Below are 26,860 nucleotides of genomic sequence, written 5' to 3'. Positions count from 1 at the left end.
CGGATGGCTCCGAGCCTGGAGCCTGTTTCGATTCTGTGTCTCCCTCTCTCTCTGCCCCTCCCCCGTTCATGCTCTGTCTCTCTCTGTCCCAAAAATAAATAAAAACGTTGAAAAAAAAATTAAAAAAAAAAAAAAAGAATAAGTAGAACTCCAACCAGTTTAAAAAAGGGTGGGGGGGGGGGTAGAAGGGGCTTTTCTCTGAGGTCCAGGAAGACAGATGAGTGAATCCAACACTGCCTGATTCCTTTCAGATTTCAGATTTAGGCTTAGAGGACTCAGCTCTCTGTTCAGTCTCCTGATTCAGCAGGGCTCACCTTTGTATGTATCCCCTTCCCAAAAGGGCACGGAGAGAATCGTAGTCAAGAGAAAAGGCACTGCCAGTACAGGTCTGGAGAAGCAAAGGGAGGACACAGACCTCCTCTCCCCAGGCTAATCAGAGTCCAGGAATCAGCTGTTTAATGCAACAGTACCTTTGTTCTGATATGTATCCCACCCCCCAAAAAGAAGAAATGAATGATCCGTGTAATACGCAAAATGCTAATGGAGGAAAAATAAAATGTATAGATAATACATTTTATTCCCAATTAAGATTTGATACTATTACTTCTGACCCTGAACATTATAACTTTCTTTTTTTTAAAGATGGGTTGGGGAGGGGGGGAATATTTTCCATTGAAGATATGAAATCCTCAAAATGTATATGTTTTCTTTACCTGTAAGAATTCTTTTACACTATAAGGAAAACAAAATAACATGCATACATTACACATAATTTCACATAACTCTGTTATTTACCTAATTAGCTAAAAAGTCCAGATAGACAAGATTTATCTGTCTCAGAGTTTCCATTTCTATCAGTGAGCAGGGGCAGAGAGAGAGGGAGACACAGAATCTGAAACAGGCTCCAGGTTCTGAGCTGTCAGCACAGAGCCCGACGTGGGGCTTGAACTCACTAACCGCAAGATCATGACCTGAGCTGAAGTCGCATGCTCACCTAACTGAGCCACCCAGGCAGCCCCAGAATTTGTTCTATCGATACTGAAAAGAAGATGAGAAGCAAGATCTGAAAATAAAGGACTAAAAATAGCCACCATCATTCAGCTGTAAGAGAAATAATGAGGTATGCAACACGGGCATTAACAAAGTCAAGTCCAGTAAGCACAACTAAATTTGGGGAAACTATACTTAAAATATTAAATAGCTCTTCAACTGGTAATGATCAATTTAGTTGAGAAAGTGCATTAAAGGCTACTGAACTTGGGGCGCCTGGGTGGCTCAGTTGGTTAAGTGTCTGACTTGGGCTCAGGTCATGATCTCATGGTTTGTGAGTTCCAGCCCCCCCACCCCCACCCCGTCAGGCTCTGTGTTGACAGCTAGGAGTCTGGAGCCTGCTTTGGATTGTGCGTCTCATTCTCTCTGTACTCTGTCTCTGTCTCTCAAAAATAAATAAATGTAAAGAAAAAAATTTTAAAAAGCCTATTGATCTGAAAGCAAAAATTCCATGTCCTCAGAGAAGTCAACTACTATTTAAGGCCCAGAGTCCTCATCCTAAAATAAAGACACGCCACCTGCCTGAATCTTCTCCCAGAGCTTGTGAGGACCAGATACAAAGTATGGGAAAAAACTTTTAAAATCACAATGCACCACAGAAATTACTTATTTCAAAACTGGTTCTTAAAAACAAGGTTTTCTACTATCAAAATCACAGCCAATGACCCTTTTATAATACCAAAACACCAAGTCGTTTTTAAATGGTAGGTATTTTTTTTTTTTGTATTCTGATTTAATGGTCATGTTGTATTTTTTAACATTTAGAAACATATTTAATAACCTCCTCTAAAACTCTGCTATATTCAATATTAAAGACATTGATTTATATTTCCAGAATTCAGTTCATTTTTTCCTTGCTTCCTTCCTTCCATAAATACATAAAAAGCACATTTAATTTCTACTGTATTCTAGGCAACATGCTTGGTGCTAAAAAGACATACACAAATCAGAGTTTAACAGATTCATGTAAGAAAGACATGTTAACAAGTATAGCAATTTAGCATACATCATAATAAAAATATGTACAAACTATTATGGCAATTTAAAGAAGAAATACATAATATTGTATGGGGGTCATGAAATTTACATTTAAGCAAACACTCTGAAAATAAGGAGATGCTTCCTCAGGAGACATAGGAGAAGGGCAACTCAGTGGTAAAAACAAAAGTAAAATTCCAGAAGCAAAGATCAGTGAGCCATCAGCTGAAGATGAGAATGACAGCCAGTGGCACATTTTGAAGCATCTTGTAATGCATGTAAAATATCTGGTACTTTATCATGGGCCACAGGAAGCCATTGAAACATTTTAATGAGATCATATTTATCTTCTAGAATGATAACTCTGGCAGCTATGTGGACAGTAGATTTGAGGGAGATGAAACTAGAGTTAAGACAACAAATTAGGATATTAGACTAGGTCAGGTAAGAAATAATGAAAATCTAGTCTAGAAACTGTCAGAGATAGACTTGTGAACCATGGGTGTCATGCTTAAGAGCATGGTCCCAGGAGCTATACATTCACTTACTAGCCACATAATCTTGGATAAACCAGTATCTTTCTGTCTCATTGTGCTTGTCTGAAAATGGAGCTAAAAGTGTTAATGTATATTAATGATTTAGGATAGTTTTCAAGAGATCTTATTCATTAATATTAATATTAAGTACAAGGATCAGGTTTTTTGTTGTTGTTGTTGTTTTGGTTTTATTTTATTTTAACTTGTTTTTTTATTTTTTTAAATTTACATCCAAATTAGTTAGCATATAGTGCAACAATGATTTCAGGAGTAAATTTCTTAGTGCCCCTTACCCATTTATCCCATCCCCCCCTCCCACAACCCCTCCATTAACCCTCAGTTTGTTCTCCATATTTATGAGTCTCTTTTGCTTTGTCCCCCTCCCTGTTTTTATATTATTTTTGTTTCCCTTTCCTTATGTTCATCTGTTTTGTCTCTTAAAGTCCTCATATGAGTGAAGTCATGTGATTTTTTTCTTTCTCTGACTAATTTCACTTAGCATAATACCCTCCAGTTCCATCCACGTGGTTGCAAATGGCAAGATTTCATTCTTTTTGATTGCTGAGTAATACTCCATTGTGTGTGTGTGTGTGTATGTGTATGTATGTATGTATGTATGTATGTGTATATATATGTGTGTGTATATACGTGTGTGTGTGTGTGTGTGTGTGTATGTATATATATATATATATATATATATATATATATATACCACGTCTTCTTTCTCCATTCATCCATCGATGGACATTTGGTCTCTTTCCATACTTTGGCTATTGTTGATAGTGCTGCTGTAAATATTGGGGTGCGTGTGTCCCTTTGAAACAGCACACCTGTATCCCGTGGATAAATCCCTAGTAGTGCAATTGCTGGGTTGTAGAGTAGTTCTATTTTTAGTTTTTTGAGGAACCTCCATACTGTTTTCCAGAGTGGCTGCACCAGCTTGCATTCCCACAAATGGTAGGTATTTTTAAGTAACCATATTTATTTTAAATATTTGGATGTTAAGAATTTGACATCACAGTATTCTTTAATAGATTTTTCTAGTCTAAATTTACACTAATACCATCAACAGATAAAAGTGTACATTTGCAAACTGTTATTTGATCAAGTAGCAGGATTTTAAGTGGCTACTAACCAATCATTTAAGAGATTAGGATCTCTGAAAAGAGCCAAGATGAAGGTGTGTGTGTGTGTGTGTGTGTGTGTGTGTGTGTGTGTGTGTGTAGTACTGGTGACCATTTTTGCAAATGTAATTCTAGAGTCTTCCATCATGGGATCCTCCTGCCCAATGCTCTGGCCCTAAAAGCAGAAAAGGGACCTCTGAGTACAGAAGAGACATGGAGCTGAGGGTATGATCTGCAAAGCCTTCAAAACATATTTATATCTATGTGATGTATGTGTTAAGCCCTGGGATGATACAAGTCCTCACAGTATACGACAGGCAAGCAGATACTTAGAGATTTATCTTCTCTGGGCTTCTGTCTCCTTATCTATCAAATGGGGCTAACAGCACCCTCTGTGGAAAAGCCAAAGTGATTACATGCAAAGTGCTGCCATGTGCCTATAGGATAAGAAGTACCCAGCAAAGGGGTGCCTGGGTGGCTCAGTCAGTTAAGCCTCTGACTCTTGATTTCAGCTCGGTCATAATCTCACAGCTTGTGGGTTTGAGCCCCCCGTCAGGCTCCACATTGACAGAGCTTGCTTGGGATTCTCTCTCTCCCTCTCTCTCTCTGCCTCTCCCCGCCTCTCCCCTGCTTGCTCTCGCTCTCTCTCTCAAAATAAATAAACATTTCTTTAAAACACTTATAAAAAAAAAAAAAAAAGAAGTGGTGAGCAAATCAAAGTTAACATTACCAGGAAAAGCACAGAATGTTAGTTATCTTTGCCCCTAAAGTAAAACCTTAGGAGCTCCTCCAAAACAACTTGCACCACAAGTAGAATATAAGAGGGCATTTTATTATGGGAAGTGGGCAGTGGGAGACAGGGAAACAGTAACACTTACTTATCCAGTTTCTGACATTGAGGAAACTTTGCTCATTTGTCAGATCAAAAAGCAGAAGAAACCCCATAGCATCTCTGAAGAATGCTGTTGTCAAGCTACGAAACCTAGGAACATAAAAGCAGATTGGTCACCTAAATCATGGCCTCACTCCTGAAATATAAAACTAGCAGCAATTCCCTCAGCTCTTCCAATAATTCATCAATAACAAATTAGGTGTTTAATAATGTGCCATAATTTCTAATAATTTCACATTATACATGCATATGGTACCTCTTAACTATACAAGATTTAACAAAGTGTGCTATAATAGATCATTTTATCAGTATAAAGGTATATATATAATCAATGATATTGGGTATCTTATAAAATATGGTAAAGAGATATCTAGAGCTAGAAAGAATATTTCAAAACATACTGATACTTTCCAAAAATTATATTTGGAATTTTCTTTTAAAATAAAAACAATCTTGGAGCACTTGGGTGGCTCAGTCGGTTAAGCGGCCAATTTCAGGTCAGGTCATGATCTCACAGTTTGTGAGTCTGAGCCTTGCAACAGGCTCTGTGCTGACAGCTCAGTGCCTGGATCCTACTTTGGATTCTGTGTCTCCCTCCCTCTCTCTCTCTCTGTGCCTCCCCTGCTCATGCAGTCTCTGTGTTTCTCTCAAAAATAAATAAACATTAAAAAATTTAAATAAAAACAATCTTATAGAGAACTGATCGTTACCTGAGGGGAGGTGGGGGAAGAGATGGGTGAAATAGATTAAGGAATTAAGAGTGCATTTCTCATGACGAGGACTGAGTAATGTATCGAACTCAGTATAGTGTATTGCTGAATCACTATATTGTATACCTGAAACTAATTTAACACTGTATGTTAACTATGCTGGAATTAAATGAATAAAAATAAATAAAATAAAAACAATCTGTGTAAGTTTTTAAAAATTAAAAAAAAGATAATGATATTCCAAAAGTGTATACTACAGTTATTTATCACTTACGTAAGTTTATGTGTTAATGGAGTATGTGATTTGAAAAAACAGTCTGCTGGACAGGGACCACAAGAACTAGCTCATGATACATTAGTCTGAGCCAAGAATGCACAGTACAATTAAGAGTTAATTAGGCCAAAAGCAATGGTGCCTGCTGTGTAGGTTTTCCTTGTCCTGAGAAAGTTCAACTTGACCTGACATTGCAATGGGTTCCATAACCTTTTAATTTCAGTCTCTACAGAAGTTTAATAACTCTGAAAAAACATTTCTTTGGCTTCAAGATGAGAGTACTATTGACTCAGTCCCTAGCCTTTCTTGGTGCTCTCTTCCAAGGTTTTATCCAGCTATATCCTTTCTCTCTCCGTTTCAAGTCCGTTTCCATTTTACTTTTATGCAAAGCCTGCAACTGACAGGCATAGGCTCTACGGAAAAGAATACTGACGTGAATTTGTCATCTAATATATTTTAAATTTTCTCAAATATTCCTAGTGAACATTTTTACAAAAAAAAAGAGTCCTTATCTTTTAGAAATACCTACCAAAGTAGTTATAAATGAAAAAATCTGTTATTTGGAATTTGCTTAAAAATAATTTAGGAGTGGGGGTAAAAAGCGGTAGAGGTATAAATGAAATGAGATAGGCCACAAATCGATGGCTGTTGAAGCTGGGAAATGTGTACATGATTTTATTATACTATCCTTTCTAGTATATATTTGAATATTTCCAGAATAAAAAGTTAAAAAACAAAAGAATACTTCAAGAAAACTAGAGAAAACAGCAGCTTCTAGCTAACTTAAAGAAATTTTTATCAAGATTTCATGTGACTTATCTTGATCAAGCAACCTCTGACCATATGAGTTAATTCCAATCAGATTTTCCATGAGGTTTCAACAATCAAGAATAATGCATGCAATTCTACAATTGTCTTTGTGGCTGAGTAAATAGCAAAAGTAAATGGTGGAAAGTGTCTAAGCAAATGAGTAGAACGAGAAAGGAGGAGGAAGAAAGAGAGAGGAGGGAGGAGGAGGAGAAAGCAGGAAGAGAAAGAAGAAGAAGAAAGAAGAAGAAAGACCGTAAGTAAGATGGTCTATTTTGAAAAGGATTCATTTTTCTTCTGTCCTTGTATGAAGGACACATCATTACCATTTCGGATTGATAAATTCCCTGCTAATTTGTAAGTATGTCTTATCTAAGTACAAATCAACCCATCAGCTGGCCTTTTCCTGCTCAGGCACTGTATGAAGAGCATAGCTGGTTTTCCCTTTCCTCCAGTAAGAAACACATAACTGAAGGTCTCATACCTCTCCTGCCCTGCTGTGTCCCATAATTGCAGGTGGATTCTCTGACCTCTACCAATGGCTCCATCTGGCCCATTGGCTCTGTACACCTAAAATAGCAAAATGGAAAAGAAAACTTTTGAGAACACTACTCTTCTTACTTTTCTATTCAGTAAAACTCCCATAAGCTTCTAGACTCAAAAAAAACCCTCTGGAATACAACCTTGTTTGTATGTTATTCCAAACAATTATCTTTGGGTAATACAGTAATTTGTAATAAAACATAAATATACACGTTATCTATTTTTATAAGTATATTATGAAATATATATAAATATCATATAATATGTATAAATAACAATAATCTGGGGAACTTGGGTGGCTTAGTTGGTTGAGCGTCCGACTTCAGCTCAGGTCATGATCTCACCATTCATGAGTTTGAGCTCCGCATCAGGCTCTCTGCTGTCAGCACAGAGCTCACTTCGGATCCTCTGTCTCCATCTCTGTCTCTCTCTCTGTCTCTCTCTCTGTCTCTCTCTCTCTCTGTCCCTCCCCCACTTGTGCATGCACGTGTTCTCTCTCCCTACCTCTCCCTCTCTCTCAAAAATAAATATTAAAGAAAGAAACAAAACATTAATCCACTCACCTTTCCTCAAAGTTCCCTCAGGTCACTAGTTTCAGAAAATATTACCTTTCTATGATTTTTCCCTATCCCATCTTTAAAAAGTACTCTAAAGCAATTTTATAGGAAGGACATCTTAAGATCTCTTCCTCCATTAAAGCAATGAAACACTGGCCAAAAATGTCAAAATCCACTTTTTCTAAACTCTGAGAATTAACAAAGGCTTGCAACATCCCAAGAAGAATCTATTCCATAAAAATGGCTGAATATCAGTAAAAACAGTAAACTTCGTGCTGTTTCAATTTATCTTATTCCCATCCCACCCTCCCCAGCTCCTTAGTAGCTTTGAAAAGCAACAGATGCATAACTATGGTAGCTGTGAAAAACATTAGCATAGTAGCCACTGAAAGGAGGCAGAACAGGTTTGGAGCTCTCCAAGTCTTATCCCCAGAGAACTGTCTGAAAGTTACCTGTAAATCTCCATTCCCAGGCCTTCACTTGACTTTGCCTGACTCAAAGCTTGCTCTATGATGATAACCTTACCCTTAGGACATTTGTTGAAAACAATCAGCAGCAATTATTTAACATCACAGCTACCAAAGGCAGCAATACCAACTGGGGCTAAATCTAACAAACAAACAAACAGGAAATGAGATGTCCATAGGGAGTCTTGAAAAGCTCCAAAATGTTCCTTGGAATCTACTAGGCCACTTTCATGTATGGGACCATACATATGCTTGGAAAAGACTTGAAAAGACCCAATTCTCTATGGCTGACTTTGAGACTCTCTCAAGCAGGAAATGAAGGCTAAGGCAGAGTTGTAAACTGCCTGCAGGAACATTAGGCACATGTCCCACAATGGGTGCATGCATGCACATACACAATCTGTTGGAAAAGGCTGATAGACTTACTGGTTCAAAGAAACCTGTCCACTCATTGGCTTATCACTGAGTTAACTGAACAGAGACTTCAGTTAACTTCAGCACTAGAATTAGTGCTGGGATAGAATTAGTCCCGGGATGTCACTAAATAAACAGCAGGAACAACAGCAACAAAAATAAAGAGCAAAAACAAAAACCTCTTAGGAAAGGGGAAGAATTTGATTGCCAGGTTTTATCATTTAAAATGTCCAGTTTTCAACAATGTTTATGAGACACATAAAGAAACAGGAAAGTATGGCTTATACACGGGGGGGGGGGGGGGGGGGCAGGGGAAGGGAGTGAAGAAATCAACAGAAGTCATCCCTAAGGAAGGCCAGATGTTGAACTTACTAGACATAGACTTGAAATCAGCTATTATAAACATGTTCAAAGAACTAAAGGAAATCATATCTAAAGAAATAAAGTATGAGAATAATGCCTCATTGAATACAGAATGTCAATAAAGACATAGATGCTATAAAAAGTAAATAGAGATTCTGGAGTTAAAAATACAGTAAGTGAAGTGCAATATTCACTAGAGGGGCTCAATAGCAGACTTGAAATGGCAAAAGAAATAACCACTGATTTGAAGAGACAGGTCTGTTGAGATTATCTAGGCCATGGCACAAAAGGAAATAGAGTAAAGAAAAATGAACAGAGTTACAGAGACCTATGGAACCATCAAACATACCAACATATGCAAACTAGCAATCATATCAAAAGAAGACAGAGGCAGAAAAAATATTTGCAGAAATAATAGCCAAAAACATCCCAAAATTTGATGAAAAACATTTGTCTTCACATTCAAGAAACTCAGTGAGCTCCAAGAAGGATAAATTCATAGAGACTGACTAGACACATCATCATCAAACTGTCAAAATCCAAAGACAAAGAGCAGCAAGTAAAAAGTGATTCATCACATACAAGCAATAGAGGCCAAAAGGCAGTAGGAGGACATAATTAAAGTGCTGAAAGAATAAAGACTAATCAACCAATAATTCTATAGGCAACAAAGCTTTCATTTAAAATTGAATGATTAATTAAGACATCACCAGATACACAAAAACAGAATATTCATCACTAGCATACTTGCCCTATAAGAAATAATAAAGATAATGCTTCAGGCTAAGATAAAAGGACACTAGGCAGCAAATTAAGTCCATAAAAAAGCAAACAGCACCAGAAAGATAACTACATAAACATAAAAGAAAGTATAAATGCATTTTTGTAATTCTTTTCTTCCATTTGATTTAAGTACAACTTCATGAATAAGTACAAACCTGTTGATAGGCACACAACATATAAAGTTGTAATTTGTGTGACAATAACGGTGCAGAGGAGGGAGTAGGAAATGAAGTCCTATATAAGCACAGTTTCATTATAATATTGAAATTAAGTTGGTATTCATCAAAACTAGATTGTTATAAATTAAGATGATAATTGTAATGCTTAGTGGAACTATTAAAAAAATAACTCAAATATAGTAAAAATAATGGCAAGGGAGTTACAATAGTATACTAGTAAATATAGAACACAAAATAAAGTAGTCATGAAGAAATTGAGGAACAAAAAGAGAAATAAGACATGTAGAAAACAGGGACACCTGGGTGGCTCAGTCAGTTGAGTGTCTGACTTGGGTTCAGGTCATGATCTCATAGTTCATGAGTTAGAGCCCCGCATCAGGCTTGCTGCTGTCAGCACAGAGCCCACTATGGATCCTCTGTCCCCTTCTCTCTCTCCTCCTTCCCCGTTTGTGCTCTCTCTCAAAAATACATACATAAATGCATAAACACATAAATAAATACCAGAAAAAGATACATAGAAAACAAGTAGCAAAATGGCAAACATAAATGCTACTTTTTCAGTAACTATATTAAATGTAAGTGGATTAAATACTGCAAATAAAAGGCAGAGATTGGCAAAATGGACTTGAAAACATGATCCAACAATGTACTGTCTACAAGAGACACACTTTAGATTCAAAGACACAAAGAGGCTGTAAACAAAAGGATGGGGAAAAAATACCATGCAAACAAAAACTAAAAGAAGAGCTCGAGGGGCCATACTAATATCAGAAAAAAGTAAAATTAAAGCAAAAATTGTTATTTATCATTTTATAATGATAAAAAGGTTACTCCATTAAGGACATATATGAAGAAAAAGGGAGAAAAATAAGCCGACAGTAATATTGAGATATTCCAATACTCTACTTTTTGTAATGGATAGAACAAGTAGGCAGATGAACAAGGAAATACAAGACTTGCACAACACTATAAATCAAAGACATGACAGACATCTACAGAATGCTTCACTCAACAACTGCAGATCATACATTCTTCTCAGGTACACACAAAACATTCTCAAGGACAGGCCATATGTCCTCATAAATTCAAAAACAAGCCTCAATAAATTCAAAAGTCAAATAATACAAAATGTGTCTCTAACCACAATGGGTAAAATTAGCAATCATTAACAGTAAACCAAAATTTGGAAAATTCACAAATATGTGGAAAATAAACAACACAGTCTTAAATAACCAATATGTCAAAGAAGAAACACAAGGGAAACTAAAAAATACTTTTAGTATTTTTACTAAAATACTTTTTTTACTGTAGTTGTAGCACAACTACAAAAAATGATCAAATGAAGCTAAAGCATTGCCTAGAGGGAAATTTCTAGCAGTAAGCACCTATATTAAAAAAGAATAAAGATTTCTAATAAATAACTTTCAACTTTAAGAAACTAGAAAAATAAGATAAACTAAACCAAAAGCAAACAGAAGAAAAGAAATCATAAAGATTGGTGGAAATGAATTGTCTTTTCTTTAAAAAGGTCAACAAAATTCATAAACCTTTAGCTATATTGACCAAGAATAAAAACAGAATACTCAAACTCTTAAAATCAGAAAGTTTTTTAAAGATCTCTGTATCTCCAGATACACTAAAAAATAATAAAAATTTAAATAATTAGAAAAATTTTTAAAGGACAAAACTACCAACTTTACATTTCTAAAAAGATTATAAAGTAATACTCTGAACAATTGTATGCCAAAAAATTAGATAATTTATAATTGAGAAATTCTTAAACACAAATACCAGAAATTAACTCAAGAAGAAATAGAACATCTAAATAGACATATAACTAATAAGGAGACAAATAGAGTTTTTGTGGAATGGCCAGGCACAAATGTCTTCACTGATGAATTTAACCAAATGTTTAGAGGAGAATCAACACCAATCTTTCCCAAACTCTTCCAAAATAGATAAAAGGTGGAAATACTTGACTCATTTTATAAGGCCAATATTATACTGATACCAAAACCAAAGATATCATGAGAAAAAACAAAAACAACAACAAAAAACTACAGACCAACATCCATTCTGAGTACAGACACGAAATATTAGCAAACAGAATCCAACAAAATATAAAAAGGATTATATGCCATGACACAGTGAAATTTATCACAAGGACAGCAATGTTGATTGGCCTTACAAAAATCAATACAACACAATACACCATAGTAGTATAAAGAACAAAAATCACATAACCATCTCAATATGTGCAAAAAAAACCTTTGAAAACATCCAATGCCTTTCATGATAAAAACACTCAACAAATTAGAAATAGAAGAGAATGTCCTCAACTTGAAAAACTGCATCTAGGGGCGCCTGGGTGGCGCAGTCGGTTAAGCGTCCGACTTCCGCCAGGTCACGATCTCGCGGTCCGTGAGTTCGAGCCCTGCGTCGGGCTCTGGGCTGATGGCTCAGAGCCTGGAGCCTGTTTCCGATTCTGTGTCTCCCTCTCTCTCTGCCCCTCCCCCGTTCATGCTCTGTTTCTCTCTGTCCCAAAAATGAATAAACGTTGAAAAAAAAAATTTAAAAAAAGAAAAACTGCATCTATGGAAAACCCAAGAACTCACATTATACGTAATGGTGAAGGTCTGAATGCTTTCTTTCTCCCTGAAATCAAAAACAAGATGAGGATGTTCTCTCTCATCAGCTCTATTCAACATTTTACTGAGGTTCTTGCCAGGGTAATTAGGCAAGAAAAAAATAAAACTTATCCAAATTGGAAAAGAAGAAATAAAACAGGAGATGACACAATCTTGTATATAAAAGATCCTAAGGAATAAATACACACACACACACACACACACACACACACAATTAGAATTAATAAACAAGTTCAACAAGTACCCAGTGTACAAGATCAGTTTACAAAATAAATTGTATTTCTATACACTGGAAATGAACAATTCAAAATGAATTAAAAAATTAATTCAATTTACAATAGCATAAAAACAATCCGTTGAGCATCCAACTCTTGATTTTGGCTCAGGTCATGATCCCAGGCACAAGCCCCATGTCAGGGTTCCAAACTGAGCGTGGGGCCTGCTTAAGATTCTCTCTCTCTCTTCCTCTACCTCTCTCCCCCACTCATACTCTCTCTCTAAAATTAAAATAGTAATAGTTTTTAAAAATACTAGCATAAAAAATTAAAATGCTTAAGAATACTATTAACAAAAAACATACTTTGAAAGCTGCAAAACATTGTTGAAAGAAATTAAAGAAGATCTAAATAAATGGAAAAACATCTCATGTTCATGGATCAGAAGGTGTAATATTGTTAAGATACCAATATTCCCCAAACTGATCTGCAGATTCAGTGCAATCCCTACCAAAATCTCAGCTGGCTTCTTTGTAGAAATTGATAAGCTGACCCTAAAATTCAAATGTAATTGCAAGGTATCCAAAATAACCTTGAAAAATAAGGACAAAGTGGGAAGACTTTGACATGCTTCCCAATGTCAAAATGTAGTACAAAGCAGAAGTAGTCAAGATAGTGCTGGCTTAAGGATAGACATCTAGATGAATGGAATAGAATTTCAAGTCCACAAATAAGTATTTTTATTTATGGTCAACTGATTTTCAACAAGAGCACCAAGATCATTCATAAGAGAAAGAACATACATAAGAGAAAGAACTTTCAATAAATGCTAATGGGACTAGATACCCATATGCAAAAAAATAGAAGTTGGACCCCTATTCACACCATACACAAAATTAACTCAAAACCTATGGAGAATGAATTAATGCCTGAAGGAGGGTAAATTGGAAAAGACTGCTAAAGGGCATGAGGTTTCTTTTGGGGTGATGAAATGTTCTAAATTTAGATAGCAGTGATGGTTTGTACAAATGTGAATATACTAAAACACTGAGTTGTACACTTTCAATGAGTGAATTTTATGTTATGTAAATTATATCTCAATAAAGTCATTTTTAAAATACAAGGTTATAAAATGGAAATTGATAAATATAATCACATATACACATGCTGATTCTACCAATTACATGTCAATACTAAAATTTTTATAAAATCCTGTTCTTACTCAGTGGGCCTTTAAGACTCTAGCAGTGGAAAAAAAGACCTAGGGTGACTAAGAGGGAATGAATTCTTCTGCCCTGGAAGACAGAGACCCTGTATCTTTTCTAGGAAGAATATTCCCCATTGAAAGATCTTTGTTATTAATCTCCTGACCCCTTGTGGACCTGCTTCATGGTAAGGGTTGATTTTTCAGCAAGAAATGTAGTTCACAGAGAAGACCATCTTCTCTCTGCAACTCTAACACAGTGACTTCCTGCCCTCCTCTCCATCACCAGAATAACTTTCAGTCCTGTGGTTCCTTAAATGAAAGAGCCCCCTCCTTCAGTGTTCTGTAGAACCTCACTGTTCCCTTGGTTACTTCCCAGATCAAAACGCAATACTGGCATTCTCACTCCAACTCCAACCTCACCCTTCTGGCAGCAGTGATGAATTCTGCCACTTAGTGGGGTTGAATTAAGAAAAAGGCCATTAAAAATGACATCAAAGGGGGAAGAGCATAGCTCACAAAACAGGAGTATCAGGGTCAGGGTGGTTTGTAGGTTTCATAACAAAGTTAGACAAATAACTGTGAAGGTCCAGGGAAAGACACAAGCCTAAAGGGTGTTCAAGGGAAAATTAAAAGAAATCTTCACTTTTGTCTCCTTGGTTTTGTTTTCAGAGAAAGAGGTTGAGTGCATGAATGTGGGAGAGGGGTGGAGGGGAGGGAGGGCGAGAGAGAGAGAGAGAGAGAGAGAGAGAGAGAGAGAGAATCTCAAGCAGGCTGCAAGCTCAGCACAGATCCTGACATGTGGCTAGATCCCAAGACCCTGGGATCAAGACCGGAGACCAAATCAAGAGCCAGATGCTCAACTGACTGAGCTACCCAGGCGCCTATCTCCTTGGTTTTATATTAAGTGTTTTTCAGCACAACCTTCTAAATCACATTGCCTAGATTGAACATAATGCATTTTCATATGCACCCTTTACTGGTATATTCCAAACTTTGTCTTTCTAATTCCTACCAAGTAGACTAAACAGAAAGGCAAATGTTGACTCAGATATTTTTATATAGAACTTACCACTCTCTTTTCCCTGAAATCAATGCCCACTGTTGTGATAAATTTGGAGTTAAATTTGCCATCTGTGTACTGGTAAAGTACACTGGTTTTCCCCACTCCAGAGTCTCCCAAAGCTAAAAACTTGATGAGGTAATCATAATCTCCATCAGACATAATGAAGAACTCAGTGGTTCACCTGCAAAATACAAACAAATGCATATTTACGAAAAAGCCATTAGGAAATATTAGAATCTTCCATGAATAAAGTGAGTTACTTTAATATCCAGCTCAATAAGTACTATGTGACACCTATATGCCTAGGGTTCTGTGAAGAGGATTAGATATTACTGCCCCCAAGGACCTAATATTTTGCTAGATGAGGTACTACTGAAATAACATTTTAATTTAAATTTAACATGCACATTACAGTACTATCAAGACAAAAATTCCAAGTGAGAATGAAAATCAAGAAGATAACCACTACCAAGTCTTTTTTTTTTTTTAATTTTTAAAATATTTATTTTTGAGAGAAGAGAGAGTACAAGCGGGGGAGGGGCAGGGAGAGAGGGAGACACAGAATCCAAAGCAGGCTCCAGGCTCTGAGCTTTCAGCAAGAGCCTGACGCTGGGCTCAAACTCACAAACTGCAAGATCATGACCTGAGCCAAAGTCAGACACTTAACTGACTGAGCCACCTAGGCACCCCCAACCACTCAGTCTTACATACAGATCCTATAAAACAAAAATTTTAAAAAGAAAAGAGAAAGGAGAATGTTACAGAAATAATAAAAATTAGGAGTGCAAATGATTCTAACCACCCCCCCCCCTTCTTTTTCAGAGTCTCCTAGCACTAGATCCTTGGCTTTTCTCTTTTATGTGGACATCTAGGCAATTTCATTTATCCTATTCATTTTCAAATGTCACTATAGTTAATTCCTTCAAAGACAATGCTAAATTCACAAGTAAAATTTGGCTTGCAGCTTCTTTTATTTTATTGTTATTATATATTGCAATTAGGTCAGGGCTTTGCTAGAATTCACTTCTCCCTTGGGAACTGAGTTCCAGATTTGAGCAGTCACTGTTTAGAGACCATAGTTCCATTACAAAGGGTTCACCTACCCATACTTGCCTTGGTATTTGAACAAGAAATGCTACCAATTCAGGTCTTCAATAGTAACTAAAACAAAAGTCCACCTTACAGAAGAAAAATTCTGTTTTTACCAGCAAGACCTAAACATGGTTATTTTTATCCTTTGCAACCAGCACTCTTCATGATTTGTTTTTATTCTCTAAATAGATTCAAACTACTCAAAATACCAGTCCAACTGAAAATGTAGTCTGCTTCCAGGGAAAGCTTACTTCTTTTTATCTTTGCATTTATGATACCAATAAACCGTTCTGAAAATCAGAAAAATAATCAGCTATACCATTACCACTGACCACTCTACCTGCCCATTCAAACATGCATACTTACCCATACACACACATCAAATGCCTACATTAGATGCTGATTTTCCTCTCATTATCCACTTTCACCCAGCCTCACATCGAGAAACTTTACCACAATTCTCAATGCTTCCTATGGAATTATTTCTATAGATCCGTAAGATTCATAAAAGCTTAAGCAAGGACATTTATTGGTTTTCAAGGGTGCCTCCCCCACCCTATCCTCAATTTGATGACTCACCTTATGGCCAAAAATCCTGAATGCCGACCCCCAAGAGCCACTGCAATTTATTTCCTCATCATGCCTTAGCGAAGACTGTGACCTCATATTCAGATATGGCTGGTCAGCTGATAAGGGCAGAGCCTCCACTAACATTCATAATTCTATTTGCACACTATAAAGAATGATACTTCACAGATGATGACCTTCCTATGCTATAGCTTCAGTATGTACAGGTTGGTTGCCAGTATTAATGGTACATAACAGAATTCCTCTCCAGAAGATGACCAATAGGGTACAAATAGTTTATCACACTACAGCATCTCATTTGGCTCCCAGTGATTCACTAATAAGAGCTAAGAATTGAAAAGCAGGTCTAGATAGTGTTTAATCATTTTAGAGGTTCCCCTCAAAATGAATGACCAAGCAGAAAGCAACTCCGAAGTCTGCAATGATAACAGCTATCTTACTTCTTTATTTTTAATTTGAACAAAGTTTGCTCATTTCTATATCTGTGTTTTTACGTCATTTAAGGTACAGAAGAAAATGTTGTCATCAATGGCATCACTCTTCTGTAATTCTCTAAATCCACTTGAACGGAATTCAAAGACAGATGAAACTACCTCTGCTGCACCAAAATTTAATGTGTTTATTTATCATGGGAGAACAGTCACGCAGATAAGTCTACAAATGCTCTTTGTGGGTTTCGTTTTCTATTCATGTTGACAGCAATACATAACAGTTTATTCACAAACCAAGCCATCATAAATGAAGGTATTAACAAACCAAATACCACAACTAAAGGTATAAAAACCACCATCACTATTAATCATAGTTTGCACTCTTCAGATCATGCCTCTAGGCAATTATTTTCAGATTAACAAGGCAGATAAAGATCCAGACCTTTCACTCTCTGGGTTCAGTTTTCCAAAGGATGAAAATTAGAACCCATAGAGATTAACTCATTTGCACAGTCTAGCATATACATCTCCTAACTCCAAGTCCAATGTCCACTCTATCTCCAAGCTTATTGTTGTTACTCAAGTTTCTACAAATGCATGTTGGGCTTAACAGTGACTGGGTATGATATTGTATAAGGTAGCCTAATAGGAAACACATGACCTCTGAAGTCCAGGAGAGCCAGGCTGAATCCCAAGTCTCCCACATGCCAGCTACTCAGATGTCTCTGAGCCTTGGTTCAAGTTTCCATTCTGTGAAAAAGAATATATACTCCTTCACACTCTTGTTCTAAGGATTGAATGAGATGCTCTTTGTGGAACACCCAGAACAAACAGTGTTTGGCATATACTGGGTACACAGCAGATGTTAGCTCACTCTCTTCACCCCATTCTGGACAGATCAGACTGGCTCTGAAGACCAAGAACAATCTCTGAAATTGCCCCTGATCAGCTCAAGACATATTTCTAGCACAAAGTATTTCTGACTGGTTCAGAGTCATTTGCTGAACTAGATCACTTAGATCTAGTTCACAACATAGATCACTTTCAAACTAATTCTGATCTTTTGTGGCTGGTTTAAAACATTTTCAACTCATTGTAAATTGATATGTCTATTGCAAAAGAGTTACGACCAGCTGAAAAACAGGTTCAAATCTGTATCAGACATTGCAATCCATTCTAATAAGCTCATACTTGTTCCAAAAAAAATCTGAATGCTTCATTCTAGTTCAGAATCAAAGAGTTGAGTTCAGAGTCCACCTTTTTACTGACCTAAAGCCACTTTGGCTAAAATTAGGTATATCTAGTGAACATTACTTGGGTCTGGTTTGAATGGCTCAAACTGCTTCAAACTAGTTTTACCTAGCTCTATAAGTTCTGACCTGAACAAGCATGTTCTGACTGGTTCACATTAGGTTTGATTGTTTCAGAGTATATTTTACTGAATCAAGTTAGTGCTAATCAGTTAAATCTCTCCAACTAAGTCATACTTGCTCTAATTTTATCAAACTTCTTGTAAATTAGTTCATGTCATCTATCAAATGTTTTTTATGGTCTTAGATGGATTAAAAACTGGCTCAAACTAGTCCAAGTTGACTTATCAGATGTTCAAACAGTTTAAAGCTAGAAATGTAAAATGATAAACAGAAGCACAAAAAGCAATGGTTTGGTGCTTTACACTTACACTGAACCAACAAACTTAAATTTTTACTTATAATTACCTCAATTGTATGTGTTGGAGAATAGAGAACAGGTTGGGAGAAAGGAGTATTGGCACACTGGCAGAGAATACGATAAACAATAGGAAGAGGTGTGATGAGTGCCAGAGTCTTCCTTGGTTGAGAACTCACCCTTCATTTTATCTAAGGGACCTAGCAGCAAAACAGTGATCCATGATCCAACAATAAAATAGAGATTTCAAGTTGAGGAAAACCTTCATCAAATTTGGAGGCTATGTAAAGTGTGCCCTAAATTGGTCACAATGACTAGGCTAGTCTGGGTTAACAGAGACCAGAATTCTAAAAAGGAAGGAAGCTGCAAGGAAATAAAAGGACTCAGGAAAAGAGGTAGGCCTTCAAACTGGTAACAGATTTTTCAGGGTTTGGGCAGGGTATATTGATGGTAACAAGATTCTTCTCTGAGTTTGCAGTTATTTAGTTAAAGCCTAGAATTAATGGAACCATTCCATCTTTCAGCAGAAGATAATTCTAGTGCTTAGCAAACTACAAGCACAAACACACATGTGTGTGTTTCACCAATGCTTATTACCACCAGATGAAGAAAACTTAACATTAAGTTTCAGCTGAAAACATACAGCGCAGAATTTTACATTTGGAACACCCCAACAACATTTTGTGCAAACTATTTGCAGTCAGTATTCCAAACTACCGATGCTTCAGAAGCCAGTTCATGAAAGCTCTTTCCAATTGCATTGCTCTTGCTAAAAATGGGTTGGAAGCCCACACACTAAGTATTTTATAATCTTTATCACAGCCCTAAAGGCAGGTGCTACATACTACACACACTTATTCCCTCAGAAGGATCTCAGTGCCATTCTGTCATGGATGTCCCAATGAGAAGATGAGTAAGTGGGCCTTGGGCAGTCTATCTACATGCTAACATGGGCTCAATTCCAGCACATTGTTGAGGGACAGGAAAAAGTAGAGGTTAAGAGCATGGAATCTAGAACCAAACTACCTGGATGTGAATCCAGTCATTTCACTTTAGAAAATTTAACCCCTTTGCCTCAGGCTCTGCAGTTTGAAAATTAGGAATGATTTTTTTTAATTAATTTTTATTTTATTAATTCTATCATGCATATGCTTTCTTATTTCAATTTCTTTATAATTGGGGTGCATCTTACATTTTACAGTCTTACAACCCATGACATCTTGCGATTGTTACTAAATGAGGTGGTACTGGAGAGAATTGTGTGAAAACCTTTCATTAGCATCTTCTAGCAACATCACAAATGCACCATCAACACATTTTAGATTTGATGAAGCATTAAACCTATCTCAGAGGGTTATTGTGGGGACTGAGCTAATGTGTACATGAAGAGTTTAGAACAATGTCTGGCACAGAGTAAATCCTGTATTAGTATTAATTCCTATTAGCGTCATCATATCGCAATCTAGCTTCCAACAGTCAATATGCAGGCAATATTCCTTTCTTAGAACTGTAAGAAAGAACTATGTCCCTAAAAATTAATGAAAAAGAAAATAAGGATCTATGTATGAAGAACACTTGAACCCAAAAATTTCACTTCTTTAAACTCTAGATCTCCTTCAGGAAGTAGAATCTGAAATACCTCAAGGAAGTGTCTTCTAAAAAGTCAAGAATGACCCTAATTTGGGACTTGCAAAAGACTTTCTTACTCAGTTCACTTCCACCTCTCCTCCCTATACAAATATTTTTTCACAGGGCTCTCCACCCTCACTCTCATCAGATTAACAATAGAAAGCAAGAAACACCCACTTCCTCAACATTCACTAAGTGGTGATAATTGCCTTCTGAGAGAAAGTCAATGGTCTTCTTCCTTATTTAAAAAACAAACATATTTTAATTGTTTTTCAGGGAATAAGATAGGAGAGTGGTTTTAGTTAAGAGCAAAGGAATTAGATCCATTTGTCTCCCTCTCTCCCTACCCCCCACCACACACACAACCTTAGCCCAAATTCTCCATAAAGCTTCCTATTAAAGTCAATCACAGACTCCAAACTTAGGATCTCCTATCATTTGGCAGAATCATTCTAAAACTATTCCAGATAGGTCAGCCATTTCTTGAAAGCCAAATTTTCCCTCTATCACCCATATTTAGTACAGAAAGTAAAAAAAAAAAAAAAAAAAAAAAAAAAAAAGGAAAGGATAATATTAGTTGAATAATCACCATGTGCCACAAACAGTACTAGACATACATGATTTTATCAGGTCATCATCCTTAAAGAAAACTCAATGGTCTGTATAAGAGTTATAATACATAAAGAGTGATATTTTCTTAATATGATGGGAAGTAGGCTTGGGTTCAAATTTTGACTCTTTGTGTGAGACTCCTTGTTCTTTAAACCTCCATTCTTTCAACCATAAAGTGGAGATAATAATGGCTACTAGGTGACATTATCTACAGAAAGCTTTTAGCATATTGCTTAGTCTGTGTTAAGCGTTCAGTAATTGAAATTTGTCTTTAGCAATACTATTCCAAATAGTCTCATCAAGTTTTCAGCAAGGCATGTCATTTTACAATCTATTCTTATTTAACCCAGTACCTGAACCTTTAGAAAAATCATAGGAAACATTCAATTTAGGTACAATCACTTATGAGGTCTTCATCCATCACAAAAGCTATCTTGGCATTCCAAACTAACACTAAGTTTTATCTGTGTGATTTTTGGCAGTTTCAGAGCTGGAGTGTTCGTGAGTTGAATATTTTAATTTCTACAAGAGGAAACTGAATGAAGCTCAGAAAAGACAAGTGAATAATATAAAATCAACCAGCAGGTTAGATGTGGGACTGAGCTAGATCCCTAGTCTAAATTCTAGCACTGTATCCTTTTCTAACATATCATGATTTTTGTTCTCTCTGTATTCCTTTCCTTCCTTAAAAGCCAGGAACCTCAGTTATAGTTGCTTTGATTCAGGAACCAAAGTTTTCTGTGGTGCCAGCTCTTACAGAGATGAATTGCTTTATAACCAAGGCTTAGACTCAGAGAAGTTGGGATAAAAGGCCTGTACTTCTGCGTCTCTGTCACAAAGCCCTTCCTTCTGATTGGTTCCCCCAAGAAGAGAAGTCAGAAACTGAGGGCTTGTCTGCCTCTTATTGGTCATAGTAAATCCAAGCAATTAAGTACCTTGATACTTGTACCATCTCCTGTAAATCCTTTCTTTAGGTCTTTCTTTCTTGTGGTTTCAAAGTGGAAAGAGCATAAAAATCATCAAGTTTTTCATTTCCTTACAAACTTGTTTGGTCTCGAGCTTAGTACTCTTCTCTCCAATCAAGATTATTTTCTGTAGTGCTGCCTTAAGTTCTCTGTAAGGATACTTCTGGCTCATTCACTCTCTCTTTCATTCATCAAATATTTATTGACTGCCTTTTCTGTGCTTGTTGCCTGAGCACAATGGAGAGCCAATACTCACCATGGAAATCTTACACTTTTAGACACATCCTAAGGTATATTCTTCTATTGACTATACCCACCTCTATGGTTTTTCAAAAAAGCCAATCCTCATGAATATTTTAATCTTCCTTTCTAAACATAACACAATATGACATCAAAATTCATACCCCCATAGTACTTTTTCCCTGCCGATATGTGCACAAGCCACATGTGTGGCATGCATATAAAGATGCAAAACGAAGAAAAATGTGAAGCTCAATAGAGAATAAAGAGAAAACTTAAAAAAAATACTTATTTTGAAAGAGGGGGGAGGGACAGAAAGAGGGCAACAGGAAGAGAGAAAATCCCAGGCAGGCTCCACGCTCCGCATGGAGCCTGACACAGGGCTCCATCTCACAACCACAAGATCACAACCTGAGCCAGTATCAAGAGTTGGACACTTAACTGACTGAGCCACCTAGGTGTGCCAATAAAGAGACAACTTTTAAAAGAGAAACATGAGGTATATGTCCAGAATTTTTACTGGAAAAGATTTTGAACTTCTTAGGTTAATAAAATATTACAGTATTGCTATAGAGCTTATGGATTCCACTTGTCTTGCCCAAAGTGATTTCTATGTAGAAACTGGAGCATATGAATGTAACTATTTTTCTGATAAAGCATAAAACATCAGCATTTTTGGGAACTCTATCGCCTCATGTTCTGTCGTACATATTAATATCCCCTTATCCAAGCATTCATCTAGATAAAAATGTTCACGTACCAATGACTGGCATAGAACAATAAAGTCTATCAGTGTTTTTAAATTTTAATGTTAAAAATCAGGAGGCTTGTCTTATTTTGTTTTGTTTATGGAACCACTGTTGACCCATTCCTGGCATTCTGAAGCACAAACATAATAGAAACAGCAGAAAAAGGAAAGAGAAATCATACAGAGTGAGGCAGGGTAGAAAAAGCATTTTAAGATGTACCAAGATATGAGTGGGGTCAACTTGTGTTTACCAAATAAGCCCTGGCTACAACGGTCTCAGACCATTGCAATTCCTACATCCTGGAATAAAACACATCCACTCTCACTACAGAAACAACATGTGTACTGCTCCATTTCCACAAGAGAAGACAGCCTCTGCCTTCCCTGTACGTAGGCTTCCTCTTCTCAATTTCTTGTCTAAGTATGAGGAGATAGGTTTCTGTCCTCTTGAGTAGGAGCTGGTCTTGTTTGTGAAAAGATCTTGGGTAGAGAGAACTAAGTGGAAATCTAACAGCTTTGAAAAACAGAAGGAAATTGGAATCTAGCTCTTCCTTGACACTTTATTGAAGGATGAGTTTGATTTTATCTAAATTCTGAATATTATAAACTGCATTAGATATTCACCTATTACCTATGATTCATACATACATTCCTATCAATACAGTGTTTTGTAGAATATCATGGATCCATCCTTAACAGTAACGGGAGATGTCCCTGGCTAAAAATCTAAATTTGCATATCATTTGGCTTAATATTTATAGATGCACCTGCTACATAGGAATATTCCATTCTCCTCATTTAAACAAAGTGAAAAGACTGACTTATAGCAGATGGTAGTATTCCAGCATAGCAAGTTATCCAAAGAAAAAATAAAGTGATCTGCAAATACCATGAGATTAAATATACATTTCCAAAAACTTGCAGGACATCCAAACATTTCCTCATTTGTAAATTCTTCCTCTAGACATTTGCAAATTCTTTATGAGTATTAAAGAGAACTATTAGGGTAAATAAAGAATAAACAGTCTCAATCCAGGCGTTGACCTATTTCTGAAATGTTACCATCATTTCAGTATGTGAGCAACATAACCCAGTAAACAAATACAAGCAACTACACATTAGGAAAGAAGGGGACATTGGAATTATTCTTGAAAGTGGAGAGTGTTCTTCTGGAAGACCATTGTGGAATGATTCAAATGAAATTATGGCTTTTCTTTTTTTTAATTTATGGAGACCATTGATTCATTTACTTAAAAGAGTTTATTTATTGCTTGAATCTCTTTTAGGATCAAAATATGAGTGTTTATAGGAATTTATGGAAAGTAAACACTGGGTGTTATATTACTTGTAGTTTGTGATAAGTAATTCTTGTTTTATAGAGATACAAGGTAACAAGGAAAGGGCACGCTGTAGAATAGGTCGTTTGTAAAATATAGGCCATACTATGGCAATAGGAGTGGCTGTTTGGTTTGCTGAGTAATATCTCAAACAATGTGAAAGCAGCCCCATAATGGACACAACCATATGTCACTGCAACATCCAATCCATGGCTAAATGTGCTTCTTAATGACACCATGAAGCTGGAAATTAAGAATCTGAGAGAAGTGAAAAATCTGTAAAGTCTACTCCGACACAGAGGCTGCTTTTTAAAAGCACATAGAAGATGATGTTAACAAACACTGGAGTCAGGGCCTCCTATATTCAAACAACAGGACGCCACCACCTACCTGTGTAAAATAAGTAGCAAAATGCCTAATAGCTATCAGTAGGTCACAGTTCTCGTATGATTACAACAGATTAAAGCTTGAACACTGATCTTACGACTTTAAGCCTGGTACTTTTTCCACAATACCTTAAGAATGACACTGAAAACTTTATAAAACTCTCCAAGAATGGAGTGAAAATGTTTTCCAAAAATAGAAAAGGAGGAGGGACTTCAGCTACTTGGAAGGTGGGCTATCTGCAAGTCAACTGGTTGACAGAAGGAATTCTGCTGTCGCAAGCTAAATGATGGCATTTGGTTGTGTCGGAGTGCCACCAAATTCTGGGCTTGGACTCAGAGGCAGAAATACTACGAATGACAGTACTGCTACCCCAGGCAGGACTGCAAGGATAAAAAAATCATGTAGACTTGCAGGACTTGATATTGGAATATGCATTTCCAAGGTCACAAAACACACAACACCTTTACATTTTTCACCTAGAAATGGAGTCAGTGGTGCTTCTCCCAATACTTGTCCTCCCAGAACATGGGACATGTGTGGTGAGGCCTTTGACCAGCACAGCCTGGCTCTTTCTCGCCTCTCACCTGCTGCAAGTTTTTCGTGTACTGCAACACAGCAAAGGTGTTAATCTGTCAGGAGAAACACGCCAAATCAAGGAGCAAACAACTTTAATTTGTGAAGTAGCAATGATGCTTCTTTCATTCCAAGAAAAATATTAGGATAGAAAAAATTTAGGAATTAGAAGAAGGAAGACCTGTTGAGGATCACTGTCCAAATAATAAAAACAGTGAGATAAATATCCCTGAGTTGACAATAACTGGGGAAGTGAAGAGCTCCATTATCATTGCCTTTTTTTAAAAAATGAGAACGTGAGCACTCTGTATTATTCACCGCGTAGGTAAAGTGTGTCCAGAATAAATACCACTCTGCCCTTCCAGATCCAGCCAATTACACACTAGGATATTATTTTCAATGTTGTTTATAAGGGTGATTTTTACAGTATAGTGAAAACATTTCACTGATTTCTTAAAGGACAGGGACCATACTTTAACTTTTCTGTGATGACCTACATACTTGCAGGAACTGTGAATGTTGGGAGCTCCCATCCCACATACCCTACTCCAAAGGCTAAACTGAACCCTTGGTTTGGCACACAGATGCTTACAATGGTTACTAAGATGTTCCAGATATGGTTCCACTTCTCCTTTGTCCTACCTACCCCACATCCTCATCCCTGCTGACCACATCAGAGCTTGGTTGTTCTCAGCCCCCAGGAATATGCTCTTTGGTTACGTGGTGGCTTATTAACACACACAGGATTCCATCACTTCATAACTGGTTTTCTTTTCCATAGTCTAACATCCACCCTCAACCACCCCCCATGTTGGGTTCTAACAGCCCTGTTGCTAATAATTACCCCTGTGCCATGACCTCTCTACTCTCTTTTCCCCTTTCTGGCTTTCCTGTCTCTCATTTTCAGGTACTTTTCCCCAACACCAATTTGTGTGTGCAAAAACTGACCTTACACCAACAATGCCAGTCAATGAATGCACATTTCCTTATAACACAGTGAGTTGCCATGTTAACTTCAAGGTATTGGACCCTCTCAGTAAGCTCAAGTGCTGCTGTGTCTTCAAGGACTTCTACTTTTCCAATAAGGAAAAGAGATTTGCCCCATCTATTCCTGGGAATAGAGCCATTTCAGGAACATAAATTCTTCTCAGTACTGCGCTAGTTTTGGTTTTCCCATAATGTTAATGAATAGGCAACATACTGATACAAGTCCATCCTGAGTTTAAACAGCTGTAAATATTCTTACCATATACCAACTTTCTTCTTTTAAAAAATGCTGCTCCATTAAGGAAACTATCAACAAAATAAAAAGCCAACATATTAAATGGGAAAAAACTTTTGCAAATCATATACCTGTTAAGGGATTAATATGCAAAATATATAAAGAAGTCCTACAACAAAACACCAAAAAACAAAACAAAACAAATAATCTGATTTAAAAATGAGCCAAGGACCTGAATAGACATTTGCCAAAGAAGACATACAGATGACCACCAAGTACATGAAAAGATGTCCATCGTCACTAATCATCAAAGAAAATGCTAATCAAAACCACAATGAGATATCACCTCATACCTCTTAGAATGATTATTATCAAAAAGTTAAGACATAGCAAGTGTTGATGAAGGTAGGAAGAAAAGGAAGCCCTTGTACACTGTTGGTGGGAATGTAAATTGGTGCAACCACTGAGCAAAACGGTATACAGTGTCCTCAAAAAATTAAAAATAAAACAATCATATGACCCCATAATTCCACTTCTGGTATTTGTCAAAAGAAAATA

General features: G+C 36.8%; 1 protein-coding gene across 5 annotated transcripts in view; it reads right to left on the bottom strand.

Annotated features, from left to right (window-relative positions):
• Positions 1-26,860, bottom strand: part of RAB27A (RAB27A, member RAS oncogene family) — a 77,423-nt gene that overhangs the window by 16,007 nt on the left and 34,556 nt on the right. For all 5 annotated transcript variants that reach the window (XM_030318141.2, XM_030318137.1, XM_030318139.1 and 2 more), the window contains 3 exons: positions 14,817-14,991; positions 6,856-6,941; positions 4,567-4,670 (listed from right to left, as the gene is read on the bottom strand). In XM_030318141.2, the coding sequence (XP_030174001.1) occupies positions 4,567-4,670; positions 6,856-6,941; positions 14,817-14,969 (343 nt within the window). In that variant the 5' untranslated portion in view covers positions 14,970-14,991. The remainder of the gene's footprint in view (positions 1-4,566; positions 4,671-6,855; positions 6,942-14,816; positions 14,992-26,860) is intronic.

This window comes from Lynx canadensis, chromosome B3 (assembly GCF_007474595.2).
Source record: "Lynx canadensis isolate LIC74 chromosome B3, mLynCan4.pri.v2, whole genome shotgun sequence".
Classification (NCBI taxonomy): domain Eukaryota; kingdom Metazoa; phylum Chordata; class Mammalia; order Carnivora; family Felidae; genus Lynx; species Lynx canadensis.
This window is presented reverse-complemented; position numbering and strand designations above follow the sequence as displayed.